The sequence below is a fragment of the Dryobates pubescens genome, chromosome 8 (assembly GCF_014839835.1).
Source record: "Dryobates pubescens isolate bDryPub1 chromosome 8, bDryPub1.pri, whole genome shotgun sequence".
NCBI classification, from domain to species: domain Eukaryota; kingdom Metazoa; phylum Chordata; class Aves; order Piciformes; family Picidae; genus Dryobates; species Dryobates pubescens.
In genome coordinates, this window is record NC_071619.1 from 10,765,248 (window position 1) to 10,780,286 (window position 15,039).

At 44.1% G+C, this 15,039-nt stretch overlaps 1 protein-coding gene across 5 annotated transcripts in view; it reads left to right on the forward strand.

Moving 5' to 3' along the window:
- The window catches only part of SH3PXD2A (SH3 and PX domains 2A), a 261,000-nt gene that overhangs the window by 156,153 nt on the left and 89,808 nt on the right, over positions 1 to 15,039 (forward strand). For 3 of the 5 annotated variants that reach the window (XM_054163350.1, XM_054163349.1, XM_054163351.1), the window contains exon 1: positions 12,439 to 12,657. In XM_054163350.1, the coding sequence (XP_054019325.1) occupies positions 12,483 to 12,657 (175 nt within the window). In that variant the 5' untranslated portion in view covers positions 12,439 to 12,482. Of the gene's footprint in view, positions 1 to 12,438; positions 12,658 to 15,039 lie in introns of those variants that run through there. The other 2 variants (XM_054163352.1, XM_054163353.1) reach the window with 1 other exon arrangement.

Here is a 15,039-nt window from a genome sequence, read left to right on the forward strand (position 1 = left end):
ATTACCTGGAAAAGTAGCCCTAGTGATGGAAAGGTGTTGTCTTTGGGAAGCTGTCTTCCATTTTCTGACATAATTGGTGCCTGCCAATGGTAATTTGGAATCGTTTCATGAATCCCAGCTGTTACGTTGGGCAAGACAAATTCAAGACTTCTCTTTTTTATTTTTCCCCCTTATATTTTAATGTTAGAATCACAGAGTATGTTTTAAGACTGCCTGATGCTGGTAGGTACTGAGGGAAGACAAGACTGCTTTTAGTAGTTGCCAACCCAGCAAAATTTACTAGTTGCATTTACTGGATATGTTTTGGAGTTTTATAGTTTCTGAAAAAGCTCAGTTCAAAAGACAGTGATTAGAAAAATTTCCCAGAGTTCATGAACTCACAGTAGATCTTACATGCTGTGATTTATGTCTCTGACTAGTAAATTAAAGAACCTGATGACTTGAAAGAGCTTTCCATGTGCTGCTTTGTAGAAATAGGCAGAAAACAATTCCAAGGTATATAAAACTGGTGTCTTATAGAGAACCACATTACTTTTTAGTATGCTGGAAAGACATTTGATGTTGCAAGGCAGTTAACTGAGGGCATGCTGCTGAGGCAGATTTGGGAACCAGCCATGTTTTAATCTCACTGTTCTAACTGAAGGAAATGTAATGAGCAAAGGAAAGACTACAGTCACCACATGAAGAAGTCGGAGTTCATGCTGTGGGCTTGATCTTGTCTTCCCATGTGCATTGTAAGTTTTTGCCTCTCCTGGAAAAAATATTTACCATTCTTAGGGCCATATGTACAACAGATGATATTAAGAAGTCAGGAGAGGGATCTACCATTAAAAGGGGATGTAAAACTAGCTAGGGCAATAAGGTATTTAAGAGTGCAAAGTAAGTACAGATGCAATAGCCATCTGCTGTCTATGCACATTATGATCTTAATCTTTCAGGTCCTACTGCCCTTGGACAGATAGCAGGAGCAGCTATACAGAGGGGTCCAAGCAGCATGTTGCTAAAAAGCCAGCTGAGTATGCAGAAGTGCTGGACACTGTAAGAACAGCACCAGAAAGGAATGCAAAATTATATAATACCAAGCATCTGGCACACTTTCTTTTATACTGGAGACTCAGCGATCTAGTAGGGCTTGGGCCATGTCTGGAAATGCCTGTAATTAATTTCTAACATTTCTAATTTAGACCTTTTAAAATGTCAAAAATGCCAGTGGCAGCCTGGGAATTCCTTGTGCAAGCCTCCAGTGTGTAGGCTGATGCCAGCTCTTGCAACATACACTGAGACAGACTACAGGGAATCCCAGGGAGCAACACTGAGACCCAGCACCTACTGTGCAGTGGTTTTGAGGCTGATACAGGGCAAAAGAGAGTGTCCAGGGAAGGCTGTGACAGGATATCTTCATGTCCTGGGCAGTCAAAAGGAGAAGGGCAGAAAGGAAGATCTTTTGCTTTGCCTTCCTGGAGGGCTCCCTCTGGGATCCTGTTCCCCTGGAGCTCCCTAGGGCTTGGTGTCCCCAGCCCCTGCAGATTTGTCACAGGGAACTGTACTCACAGGTGGAATGTGGCTGATGAGGTTGTATGGGTCAAGGACAGTAGCATTTAGCACCGCTGGCAATGCACCTCCTGGCCACAGGCACTTCACAATAGCTCCTGTCCTGCTGGCATCTCTTCCCTGGTCTGAAGAGATCTGCTCTAACCTGTGTCCAGGGCTGTTTGGATGCCACTGGAAGGTCAGGTTAGGCCATCGAAACTCCCGGGTTGCTGCTGCACCACTGAGCTGCACGAGCTTGCTTAGTCACCATTTCTATGTCCCTCAACTCTAAGCTTGTGATGAAGTGACTCACTCCGATTGAATGCACGCTTGATTCTATTAGATAGTCATCAACACGTTTCACGTGCTCTCTGCTAAAGAATCACATGTTTCTTTCCTTGAATATCTGCTGGAAACAGCTTAGACAGGGGAAGCTCAGTACCCTTTATGAAAAAAAAAAAAAAATAAATGTGCTATACATTGTCTTTTGTCAAGTACAGGATGGGCTGCATGGGAGAACTGGGAACGATGAAGTATTGGCTCAAATTGCTAGTTTCCGCTGCATTGAAGTCAGAGACACTGAAGGCACTACAGCATTTATAACTGATTTCCTGAGCAGTGTAGCAAATTGAGATGAGAGCCCTTTTCTTGTAACTCACATTTGCAACAGAAATCACTTAGCTAACATAAATCAGGGTTAAATGGCTTTTAAAGGCTCACAAGGCATTTCTGAAAGAGACAGGATGAGGAAACCATTTTGCCACAGCAGAGTATGTCCCCATGATGAGTCCTGTTAAAGCCTGATCAAAGAGCCTTACTGGTTTTTCATTAGAGCCTGGTTACGTATAGTTGAAGTTCAGTGGTGTGTTCATTAGTATAGGCACAGAAATATGCACAGGAGGTAAATTTAAGCAGGGATATAGACCATTGAAGTACATGATTAAGGACAATTTAATGTGCTGAGTAATGCAGTGTGATTTGGATATAATTTATCCTAATCCAGTCTGATCTTTTACAGGAGAATATATTACAAGGCCACAATTAGGTGAGACCAGGACCCCATCTGGCCTCCTGTCTCCAATAGTGGCTTACAGCCAATACAAGAAACAAAGCAAATACAGAGTGAGCTTCCCTTGTGTATCCTCTCTGCTTCTGGCATTCAGTAATTATGGGACTTTTTGGGTCAAGCATCCAGAGCATAGAGTACAATAGCCACCATTTATGTCTCCTTCATGAATTTATCTCATTGCTTTTTGAACCCATGCCTAGTTTTGGTGACTGCAAAGTCTGACACCAGTGAGTACCATGATTCAACTGTGTTGCATGCAGAAGCTTTTCTCTTGGTTTGATTTAAACTGCTGTGCTCCAGCTATTCTTTCTGGTGGAAAGGTTCAGTGGCAAGAGCCATTTTGGACAAGCTAAGCCTGGACCTGTGGTTGAGACTTGAAAATCTGTATCTGCCAATTTTTATCCTCCTCCTCCTTCTCTCTCTCCTCTCTGTGGCATGAGAGTTTGGAGGATAATACTTTTAGTCTCTGTTGAGGTGATGTTTTCCTGCCTCCTGTGAGCAGGCACAACTTGTCAGGTAGTGGGCAATGTGTCCTTCCAGGGAGATTATCTGTAGGGAGCCAGAGCTACCATGAGATGAAGGAGACAGTGGTTTTCCACCATACATGTAACTCCAAGCAAATTTAGTCTGAAGTAGCAGAAGGAAAGTGTTCCTGGAGAAGGACAGCAAAAGGAATCTCTCTGCCTTTTCAGCCATTCGGGCTGCAGCTGAGAAACCCAGATGGACCACGTGGCTGCTAGTCAGAGGCTGGACCCAAATCTCCTATGGAAACCAGAATTTAAGGGGCCCAGCCTTAAATTAAGAAGGGCTAAAAGAAGAAAAGAAAAAAAAAAAACAAACCCAACCCCCAAAAAACCCCAACCACCAAACTGAAAAAGAACTAAAGATTCAAAGCCTGTGCTGCCTTCTTAAGTTCTTAATCAGATTCATATGATGTATGTGCAGCTCATTAGCCTGACTGGCTTATAAGATCCATTTGTATTTACGATTCTGATATTCAGTACTTAATTTGTAACTACGATTGGATGCATCTTTTGAACATACATTGTATCTGCGTGAGGATGTGTGCAATGAAATCCCAAAGTGAAGGACACAACTGGGAAAGCTGCACATGAGAATGATTAGTTTTTATTACCTTGTTTTTATCACTCAGCATTTATGCAATACAGGCTGTAATAAAGTGACACATGCTTGGTCATTGTAAGACAGAGATGAATTTGGCCTCCTCACGAGGGACAAGCAAGGTCAGTTTAGAGGAGGTGAAGAGCACCTCCACCCAGAACTCTTGCTAAGGTAAATACATTGTTCTGTCTGATGGAGAACTTTGCCATCAGAAGAAATAAATAAGATAAAACAAAACCAGATGAGGATGTGTCTCTTAGGCAAGATCTTGTTTTTATACTTCTTTCCAGGGAAAAGCTTGCTATAAACATTTCTGTTGTCTTTTTCAAGGCTGCTGAAGCCTTGCAGTGGATGGTCACATGTTGTTTGCTCATTGCCCCAGTGTCTTGCAGCTTCCAGGTTGTGCTAAGCCATCTCTCCCTGGTGCTGGGGAGGCCAGGCTTTGCTGTCAGACTACCCTGCCCTGTATCTCAGCCTCGTGAAATGCTGAATGTGTGATTCCAAAGCCCTGTCTTCCTCCAGGAGGATAATTTCATCGTAAAAAAAGTATAATTGTGGACAAGTCAAGAGGCTAATTCTGCATTTCTTCATCCTGAGCCAAATACTGAAGCTACATTCTTGAGCCAAGCAATCAACTTCACTGCTGAGGAATCTTGAGACAGAAATCTGTGACATTCCCCAATCATTTTCAAAAGAAGCAGGGTACCTTGAACTCTTCTCTTGTCCTTCCACCCTATGTACACAAACAAAGACATTACGACAGCTGCCCCAAAACACTCTGGGTCAGCATGGGGCTGAATTGGTCCATGGGGGGATGTCATTTATCTTGGAGCTGTCTGCATCCTCTGCACCTTGGACTTGGTGGCAGAGCTCAAGTTTTGCTGTGCAGGGCTAAACTCCAGGATTTTCTGAGTGCTGAGTAAAGTACACTGGTTTTCCTTGTTCTGCATCTCCCCTCCATTATAAAAATCCATGGATTCAAATGCAGGGAGCATTGTTGGAGAGGAGGCAACATCATCTCTTTCCATCCTTCTCTTTTCTGTGCAAGGTTACTGGTATAGGGAAGGTGTCTTCTGCATTTAGACATGAGTTTCCATGTTGTACTTGGTGTTTCTCTGGAAGAACTTGGTCTGTCACTGCTGGGTTCAAGAGAGCTCCCAGAAGTCAGCACTAAAACAGGACCTCCAGCTGGGTCCTGGTGAGCCAAACTGGGCCACTGATTATTACATGATGCAGAGGAAATCACTGCAGCCTAACCAGAAGTACATAAAGCTCTGCTGCCTGTTCTATGCCAGCATTACAGCCATGCTATGAAGACAACAGAAAGGTGGCACAAAGGCAAAACTCTCTCTCATGTCATCTCGGTTCTCTTAAGAAGCTGATTGCACAATAGTGCTTTACCCTTCTTAGCAGCAAGTAGAGACTGCTTCCAGCCATCAAGAAACACTTGGGTTTGAAGTCATATCCCCAGATTTTCTCCTCGCTCCTCAAGTCCCCTTTGCTTGCGGCAAGGAATTCTGGAGTCTTGGGACGGCCACAATGGAGCCCTTTTTGACAGGGCTCAAGAGCTCGACCTCTGCTCAGAAAGGACAGATTCATGTTCAAGAGGGTTCCACAATGCAATGATTTATATCAGGAAATGAGCAGAATATTTTCGGGGGGGGGGGAAAGGGGGTGGGGAGTGGGGAAGTGGGGAGAAGCCTTCATCTGTTTGTTTGGCTCGAGGAGGAAATCAGCTATGCTTTTATGATTTCAGAAGATGTATAGCTGTATGTATCCATGGATTTGAGTTTGTGCTCCTGATGCATAAGGTATAATTTGCTTAATTATGTGTCACATGGGTCTCAGAGCTCAATGGGAATCGAGGTATCTTCATGCACATAGTTAAACTTTTGCACTTTGAGAATTTTAACCCTGTGCTCTCCATATAGCCCCTGTGTGTTTATATAGTATGCAGGCATTCAGGGGTTCCTCTGGCCATAGCCTTTGGTGACAGGCAGGCACCTAGTGACAGTTCTCGATAACTTGATTTTGAGCCTTGTCTCAAATAGGAAATGTAAGTCTTGCTGTTGAGGAAAATCAGTTAGGAGAGTTTCAGGATGCAAATATATTCTCAAGGGCCATGTTCCTGTGCATGTAAAGAGCAGTAGTAAAGTATTCTTGTATTGGTTTACTTTAAAAACAGTCACAAAATCTGATAGCATCACTAAGCAAAATACTTGGTGAAAAAGTGGTCTTCATTTACTGACTGCAAACCATAGGAGCGTTGAGAAGGAGAGAGTGGACTTTCTTGTTAAAACAGTTCTGTGCTTTTAATGTGCCTGGCAAATCATTGGTGATTAAATGATAATCCAAGTAGTTTGTTTGAAATGTCATGCGACTCCACCGCAGCCTGCCCACACCGCTAGAGACTTACAGGAATTCGGGAGCATGGGAACATAAACGCCTACAATGTATTTGCACATGAATTAGCAAAAGCCAACAAATACAGAACAATTTAAATATATGTATTAAAATGCTCTAGAGGATACATACTAACCTCCATTACTCAAAGGCTGGTTACAATCTCCTTTGGACAGCAAACACTGTGGAACGGTGGCAGAGATTATTTACTTTGCGTTCAGCTTCTGTGTTGTTCAATGAGATGTGTGTTGTGCAGCTGCCCTGGTTGTCCTCCTCTGTGGTTCTGAAAGTTCATCATGCTTTACAGGCACTGTTTGCTCTATGGTTGAAACTCAAGGTTGTCTAAAATCTCTGCTACGTGAGTTGAAGCCAAGCCATGCTTTACTGACAAGCAGAGGCCCTGAGCTGAAAGATGATGTATCTGAGAAGGGAGGAATGTCACAGAGTGAATTTGGGTGGAAGTTTAGGCATAGAAAGTTCCATGTAAACATGAGGAAAATTTTTTTCACTGTGAGGGTGACAGAGCACTGGAACAGGCTGCCCAGGGTGGGTTGTGGAGTCTCCCTCTCTGGAGATATTCAAAACTTGCCTGGATGCGTTTCTGTGTGATCTGGTATAGGTGATCCTGCTCTGACGGGGGGGGGTTGGACTGGGTGATCTTTTGAGGTCCCTTCCAGCCCCTAACATTCTGTGATTCTGTGAATTTGCTGGTATGCTGTCCTGTAGCAAAGGAGAAAAGCTTTTAAAGAGGCCTTTGCATTGTGGGTACTGCAGGGATGAAGTCCCCTGACTGAATAAATCACCTCTGATCAGGATCTGTGCAGGAGCCAAATTGCAGCTTTGCAACCCCACTGCTGATGCAGTATTGCTCTGCAAACGCTCCTGGGTCCTACCAGGCTTCTACTGAATTGATGGATCTCCGTGGAATATGCAGGAGAAACCACTGGGCCAGGTGCAAATCGAACTGAATTAGAAGTACAGCTAAAGAGATAGGCAGTCCATTGCAATTGCACCTAGTCACCTCCTTCCAGTTTTCTCCTCCTCTTAGGCTTTTTTTGAACAAATGTCAGGATACCCTTCATTTGTGACAAACTTTTCCCACTGTACCACTGCTTGTTTGTGTGTCTTTAGACAGATGAAAACACATGCACGCACACATCAGTGTTTATTGCATACTCTCACTGAATGCAGCAGCAATGTCACTGCCTACAGAAAGAAAGTGTCGTAAAACTTTTCCATAACACCATTAGTATAACTTTAATAATTAAATTAGATTGCAAGTGACACATAAATTCCATGACATAAAGTATTTTTATCTTTCACAAATTTCCAGACTGACTGTGGATAGCTTAATGTGATAACGAGGCAATCAGCTCTGTAGCAATGCTCATGCTCTGCCCTTCACATTCATGGCTAGATTTCAAATGAGTAATATTATCCTGGTGTAATGCTGACAAGAAAGGAGATTTAACCTCCCTCTCCTTTGTCATTCAAGAAGAGTGTGTCCAGCTTGTGTGGTGTGCTTGGCACCAGTGATATTTTAATACTGTTAGCAGCAGGAAATACTTCCCTTGCCAGTAATGAGGTTCAGTGTCAGCTAAAGTGCCCCACAGGAAGACTTTAAACAAAACTGTTATATTCTAGTATGAAAAAGGCTAGAAATACACTATTCTTGTGAAAGGCATTTGTTCAGTATGGAGTCATCCTGGCTAATGAAGCAGGGAGCTGCCAGAGCTACTTTTAGTCCCACCCTCTGGTTTCACTCCTCTTCTTAGAATCACAGAATCAAAAAGGTTGGAAAAGACCTCCATCAAGTCCAACCTATCACCCAACACCTCATGACTAACTAAGCCATGGCTTCAAGTGCCACATCCAGCCCCCCCTTGAACACCTCCAGGGACACTGACTCCACCACCTCCCTGGGCAGGACATTCCAATGGCTAACAACTCCTGTGAAGAATTTTCGCCTTACATCAAACCTAAACTTCTCCTGGTGCAGCTTGAGACTATGTCCTCTTGTTCTGGTGCTGGTTGCCTGGGAGAAGAGACTAACCCCCACCTGGCTACAACCTCCCTTCAGGTAGTTGTAGACAGCAATAAGGTCTCCCCTGAGCCTCCTCCAGGCTGAACAACCCCAGCTCCCTTAGCCTCTCCTCGTAGGGCTCGTGCTCGAGAACCTCTCACCAGCCTCATTGCCCTTCTTGTGGCTATGGCTGGAAGGGAAATTAGGATGGCAGTGTCTGTTCTCATACAAGAAGAATGGAATAAGAATGTGTGGATAAAAATAAAAAGATAAAAAGAGCAAGAGCTAAAGAGAAAGTGAGTTTACCTGTGTAGCTGCAGATACACTGCAGGTACATCCATTGTACCTTTCCTTGGAAGGGTTTTTCTTCTGCAAGACCAGGTTCCATGTCCGATTTAGGAGCTAGCTAGTGTAGAGCTAACTAGAAACTAGTGTTTGTATTCTGCATTACAGGAGAGGATCAGCGTTTCTACTTGGAAATTTGGTTTAGTTTGAAAAAAAATAAATCATTTCCTTTATTGTTCTGTAGACATATTCCAATACTTCAGCCTCACACTAATGCTCCTCTGGAAATAGTAAGGCTAAGAGGTATTCACCTTGTAGATTGTAACTTGAGAGAGGGAAAAGGCATCAAAGAATCACATGCAGAATAATAGGACATAAAAAATAAACACAGAGTCAGGGAGGACTCCATGCTGCTGCAATTACAATGCAGCAGCACAGGCTTTCTTCGTTAGCAGAAAAGAGAAGAGTATGTATACAAAGAACACTTCACAGAGCTGGAGAGATTATTTGCTATACCTTCTTTGCTTTCTATTTTAGCAGTGATTTTTTTTTTCCCCATCCTCGTGAGCAAGTTTTGGGTTTTGGAGTTTTACTGAGGAGATGAGGATTTTATTTCAAGCTCTGTTTTATTTGGTACTGCTTTGTCCTGATTTTGTAAGTGAAATGCAGGTGTTCAAAAAGTGGCAAAGCAGGGAGACATGGGGTACACAAACTTCAAGAACTCCAAAATCAGAGCCTGATAAAACTTTAAACCTTAAAGAAAGAATAAAGGAAAAGATGAATATTTGCCCAATAGGTTGCTTGTTGTTTTGGTGGGGTTTGGGTGAGCCTCAAGAGTTGAGGGGTTGTGGTGATTAAAGTAATTAAATATTTCATTGGTTTTCAATGATCTTGTGCTTAAGACAAGAAACTAGAATCAGAAGTTGTAGGTTCAGTTGCTTTCAAGAGTTTGAATACAGGCTGGATGCTCTGCTGATGGCTCGTTACCTTCCTCATCTCAAAGGGACATCATTGAGAGCTTCTTGGCACTTCATCCTCTGGTGCCTGGCCCTAAATTGCTGAGCTCTGCACTATGCAGTGGCAGCAAGTAGTTTTTCCCTCTTCAGACTAACCTGAAGGTTTGTTTTCATCATGCAAGAAGCAATGACTGGGTTTGCTGGAGCAGAGCTTCTGGCCTACATGAATGCTTACTGCCTCTGTTGGCACCTTGTTTGCCATTGTCCAGAAATGTGGCTTATATTATAAGGAGAAAAGTGCTCTGTGCTTGGACTCGTGGTGTGGTGTGGAACATACCTGCTCACTGCAGGACTTGTCTGAGGAAACTTAAGGGCAAGTACCCTTCCATAAAAGATGTGCTTTTGCTGTGGAAGAAATGCCAACCAGATAAGGAACTGAGCAGAAGAAAAAAGCACAAAAACTTGAAAAAAGTCTTTAGGGAGTAATATCTCTTGTCATAGAAGAAGAAGAGGGAGGAGCAGGAGGTGCTGCTGGCCATGTCACAATCTGCCTGAAGAAAGAGAAAACCAGCTTGCAAATTTTCCTTCTTATTAATCTCCACCTTTTAAAAATTGTGTGGATGAGTCATGGTTTAGAATTAAGAGAACAGGCCTCATTTAAAAACCTTATTGCAGTCACTCACACAAGCCCTAAAACCAGCTAGAGACTGGGATGGGAGTTGTGGGAGAGCTCCCAGAGTGAAGGTTTGAATTCTGAGCTGTAAAGCAGGAGCATATTGTCTACTGTACTTGCCAAACTTAGTGTTATAGATGTCTGGTATCAACTTCAGCCTGATTTGGTGGACAAAGACATTCAGCAACATTTTTATCCACTTTTGGATGCTTATTAACCACAGCAATCTACCCATGCCCCAATTCCAATTGATTTCTTTTTTTCTTTCTAATGGCTAAATGGAATTGGGTTTTCTTTTGCAACTTCAGTCAGGCTGAAGGCTCTTCCACCTCTGCCTAATGGCACTTATCGTCACCCTTTTGTGCCTGCTCTCTTCACCAGTGATCTCTCTTAGGATGCTTGTAGGGTGTCAGTGGCATGGTTGGCTGGCTTGGGATTGCCCTGGAAATGTGTGCTGAGGGTCTTCTAGCAAAGGCTGGGAAGGTGGTTGTTTTCCTCTGGTAGGGACTGTGCATAGCTATGCCATCCCCCCAGGGTCCTCATGGTTGATAACATTTGCAAGAGCTGGGTGCAGCCTGTTTGCATGAAACAGGCAAGGGAAGAAATGGGGATGCAATGTGCTGCAAAGGGAAATCCTAGCTGAACCCAACTCCAAGCTGTAGTACTGAGAAGGTCCAGGAGCTTCACTGCAGAAAGGCAGGACAGGTGGGGAAGTTTGAAGTGATCATCAAGCATGTGCATAATGGAGATACCAGGCTAGAGCAAATTACACGTGTGAATTGCAGCAGGGTCACACTGTCTTGCCATTTGGCTCTGTCAGAAGACAGGCAGTTCAGGGCAGAACCAAACATAGATTTCCATGTGCCAGGAGAGTTGTATTGACAGCAACCACAAAGCTAGGACTAGATTTTGGGGATTGTGCCTTCAGCTCTGAGGGATCTCTGTGTTGGGTGCCATATAGCAGGCATTGTATTTTAGGAACAAGTTCTTTACCATGAGGGCAGTGGAACAATGGAACAGATTGCCTGGGGAGGTAGTTGAGGCCCCACCCCTGTTGATACTCAGGGTGAGGCTCAACAGGACTCTGAGCAACCTGATCTAGTTGAAGATGCCCATCCTTACTGCAGAAGGGGTTGGGCTAGACGACCTTTGCAGGTCCCTTGTAAGCTAAACCATTTTGTGATTCAATGATTTTGTATTTGCATATGATATCACTTGTGTAGAAGCAGCCTATCATGAGCAGGAATGTCTTTGTATCAAATGCAACTGCAGACATGGCTGAGAAAACAGCCATTTAGCTGAAATAGAAATGACACTGGAAATTTCAAACAGGGTGCAGAAAAATCCCCAACAGTTCTTACTTGCTGCAAGCGAATCCTATACGTGTAGGGCATGGAATGTGCGCAAAGTGCTGGCAGAAACACAATGCCTTGAAGATGTGTCATTTCTTTAGGTGATCCTCCAAACTCTCTTGAAATTCAATAGTTTGGGATAATCCTTCTCTGATTCCTGTGGTGTACCGTGTTGTCCTGCAAGGGATAAGACCCCACTCCTGACAGCCTGGGCCCCCAGAATTTAGAGGCTGCTGCCTGCCCCTCCAGTGGGGTTCCTGCAAACACAGCTTGCCTCCACAGTGGGTTCATCAGGTGATTTTCCCAACATTAGCACAGCTGAGTGCAGCGTGTTACTGTGCCATGAGCCCACACAGTGATGCTATCTCTACTCCATCTGTCATTGCCTGGGCTCATGTCTGTGCGGACCACTTCAGAGCTGGGTTTGGGAGGTTCTGGAGAGCACCAGGAGGAAGCACAGCCATAGTGAAATACTTCTGTCCTCCGTTTTCCTTATCCCAAATCAGTTCTTGCAGCTCCCTCCTGTGATTTCTTCCCACTGCTGTAGCAGCTGTCAGAGCTTTCAGCTGTTCTGCTACCAGCAGAAGTGCCAGCACCCTTTGCATTACTACAGTAAAGTAAGGGTGTGTTCCCCCCTCTGGAAGAAAGGATGAAGTTTGGGAGTTTATTGTTGTTTGTTGGCTTTTTTTCCCCTCGTGGAAAACAAGTGCTAGTCAGAGATAACTAGGAAAGGTCCGGAGGTTAATCACAAGTTAATTAACCTCTGAAAGAAGAGGACTGCAGGCAATGCCAGATAAGCCTGTAGCAGCTGCACCCCTGCAGCAAACAGTTAATACTCCCTTGCTTCTCCGGGGGAGCCTTAGGGGTTAATTCAGTAGCTGCATTTAATAGCTCAATTTAAAGGGGAAAAAAAAATGACACCCTTCTCCCCTGCCTTGCTGGTTGTGGATGGTTTGCTCTGTCTCGTTGATCACATGCTCCCGGAGCCCCTGGTGCTGCAGAAACCCCAGCTGCTGCTGCTGATGATGAGCTGGTGCTGCTCAGGATCCGTCCCAGCCCCTGCCTGTCAATGCCTTGCAGTCCTCACCTCCTCTTTAAAGGAGGGAGTGTGCAGGATGAGCCCTTGAGCATATGGGTGGAAATTTGGAAATCACCCATTCTCTCACCACCATTTCCAGCTCTAACCATGTCTATTTGTTGTTGTCTTTTTTTCAGGGACTATGGTTCTTCAAAAAGAAAATCAGGTAAGATACCAGGCTTTCTATGTACTGCATGATTATAGCGATCCTCTTCCCCCCACCCCCCCCCTCCCCCCCATCCCTTTTCTCACCCTTCTAAATCTTCCTTTCTTCATGTGTTGCATGAGCTCGTGTATGCATGAAATTCTGTTGCAGTTTAACTTTCTATTGCTGAAGCCTGCTAGAGATCTGGGCTTCAGTTTCTTTCCTCCTAAAGAGAAGAAACCCACCTTACATTGTATGCAGTTAAAATGACTACTCCCTTCTGACTGTATTTATGAAGCTCCCTCTCTATTCTGAGGGAGCAACTGTACTAAATCTCTCTCTCTCTTTCATTGGATTTTTTTTTTCCCACTTAATTTTTACCTGAGCAAGCAGTCAAAATGCAGCTCAGGAGTTTGGGTTCTTTTCTGTAAAGAAATGGAATGCTTTTCTGTTCTGAACCCTTCTCTCTCTCTCTTTCTTCTTCTGTTTTGTTGTTGTTTGTTTCCTCACCCCCACCCCGTTTTTCCAAAAGGCTCTGATAAGGCTTCTGATGTAAAATGTTCTCAGTGCCTGTGTCTGGCTCAAAGGCTCTTGCTTAGTGTTTTGTTTTTAAGATCCTGGATTCAAATGTCCTATAAAACTCTGATTTGAAACTATATAAATCCAATTTTTCCCCTCCCCTGTAGCTCTTAGTGATTTTTACAGATGTCTTTTCAGCAGGGACATGTAATTACGGGCCTCTAGTTTTGGCTGCTCTGAGCTGGATGTGTCAGGGCTTTCTCTTTTTTTCTTCTTTTTTTCCCCAAGCAAGCATTGAGCACCTGCAACTCTCATTGACTTTGTTTGGAGTCTTGGGTGCTCCAAATTGCGTTCAGGGCATCCAGAGAGGCCTTTCAAAACCAATAGCAGCAACTCCTGGAAAACCATGGCCTGTGTTCAGGGGAAAGGAGGGATTCTTTTATTCTTGCTTTTTTAAGATGGTGAAGAAATGCTGCAATGGCTTAATCTTTGGGAAGGAAGGGAAGATGAATGTGACATACTGGACTCCTATGAATAACTGCCTGGATTGATTTGCTGGTTAATTATGAGAGCTTTTAAGCTGCAGTCCTGTTATAAGCTAAATGATGCACTAAGGCAAAGGTGCTGCTTTGACCTTGGCGTCCTGTGCATCAGATGGCTTTTGGAAACCTTCCCCTGAACCTCTCTGATGTGGGTTGTGGTAACAAAGAGGCAAGCGTGGTACAAGGTGCTGTCCTGACACAAACTAGGGCACACTTCATCTTCCTAATCTCCTACAAAGCTTCTGTCTGGATTGCACTTCGAGGACCTCCTAAATGTGACATTAAGCAAAGTGTTTCTTCACAATGGCCTGTGAATGACATTGGCGGTGGCACTTCCTCTAGAGTGGCCGACTGTAAGGGTCCAAGTGACTCAGTAGAAGGCAGAAGCTGAGTGTGGGAGCTCCTGGCAAACCCTGAGCGCCTGAGGGCTTTTGAGCCATGTAAAGACCTTTGAAAAAACATTACAGAAGTCTCTGGGGCAGCCTAATTTAGCACTGACCTAGAACAGCATTAGAAAAATCAAGAGAGCTTTTGGGCTCAATGCACCAGTTGATATGCACAGGAGTTGCAACACTTCTGCAAACGATGGGAGTAATTGCTTTGGGTGTGTGAGGAAACTGCTGCTTCTCTGTCCCCATGGCTTTGGAGCTGCCATGACATTGGAGGAAGAGGGATTAAGTTGAGTCAGTTTAGCTGAGATGCCATTTGCGGATGCTGCCCTGCTGGACTCTTTGTTGGCCTTGTGCCCTGAGCATCCCAAGTGACATGTTCATTCATCCCTGAATGTTCAGGTTTGGCTCTCTTCTTTGGCTATCTGACCTCCACATGTGGCTGGGTCTCCTTTTGGGATTATTTCCTCTTCTTTGCTTCTTGTTGCTTGGCTCCTAGCACAGCTAGGGCTTGGAAACAGTGGAGTTTGGGGAGGCTCTTTCACTGCTTACTGTGTACAAAGAGGAATGTGAAGCAGCTCTCTGACCAAAGTTAGTTGCATAAAGGGACTCTGTTCTCTGCCATCTTCCTGCCTGATTTTAGAGTGGTAGAGGAATGCTGCCTACTGTTTGGAGCTGGATATTGTAAGATGCACACAACAAACAAAGGAATATGCCAGGGGAGTTGGTAGTTACAGCCTCTAACAATGACACTTGAACAAGTGATGGTGTAAACAAGCACAGATTCTGATGGTGTGCTGTGAGTTTAAGATGACAAATAGCTTTGAAAGTTAATTTTCTCTGTAGGTGCAGATTACTACCTTGACATGAGAGACAAATGCAGACTTTTAAATGCAAACAACTCCCAACAAATCAGACTGTGAACACATCTTCTGTCTTGACCAAAGATGTGC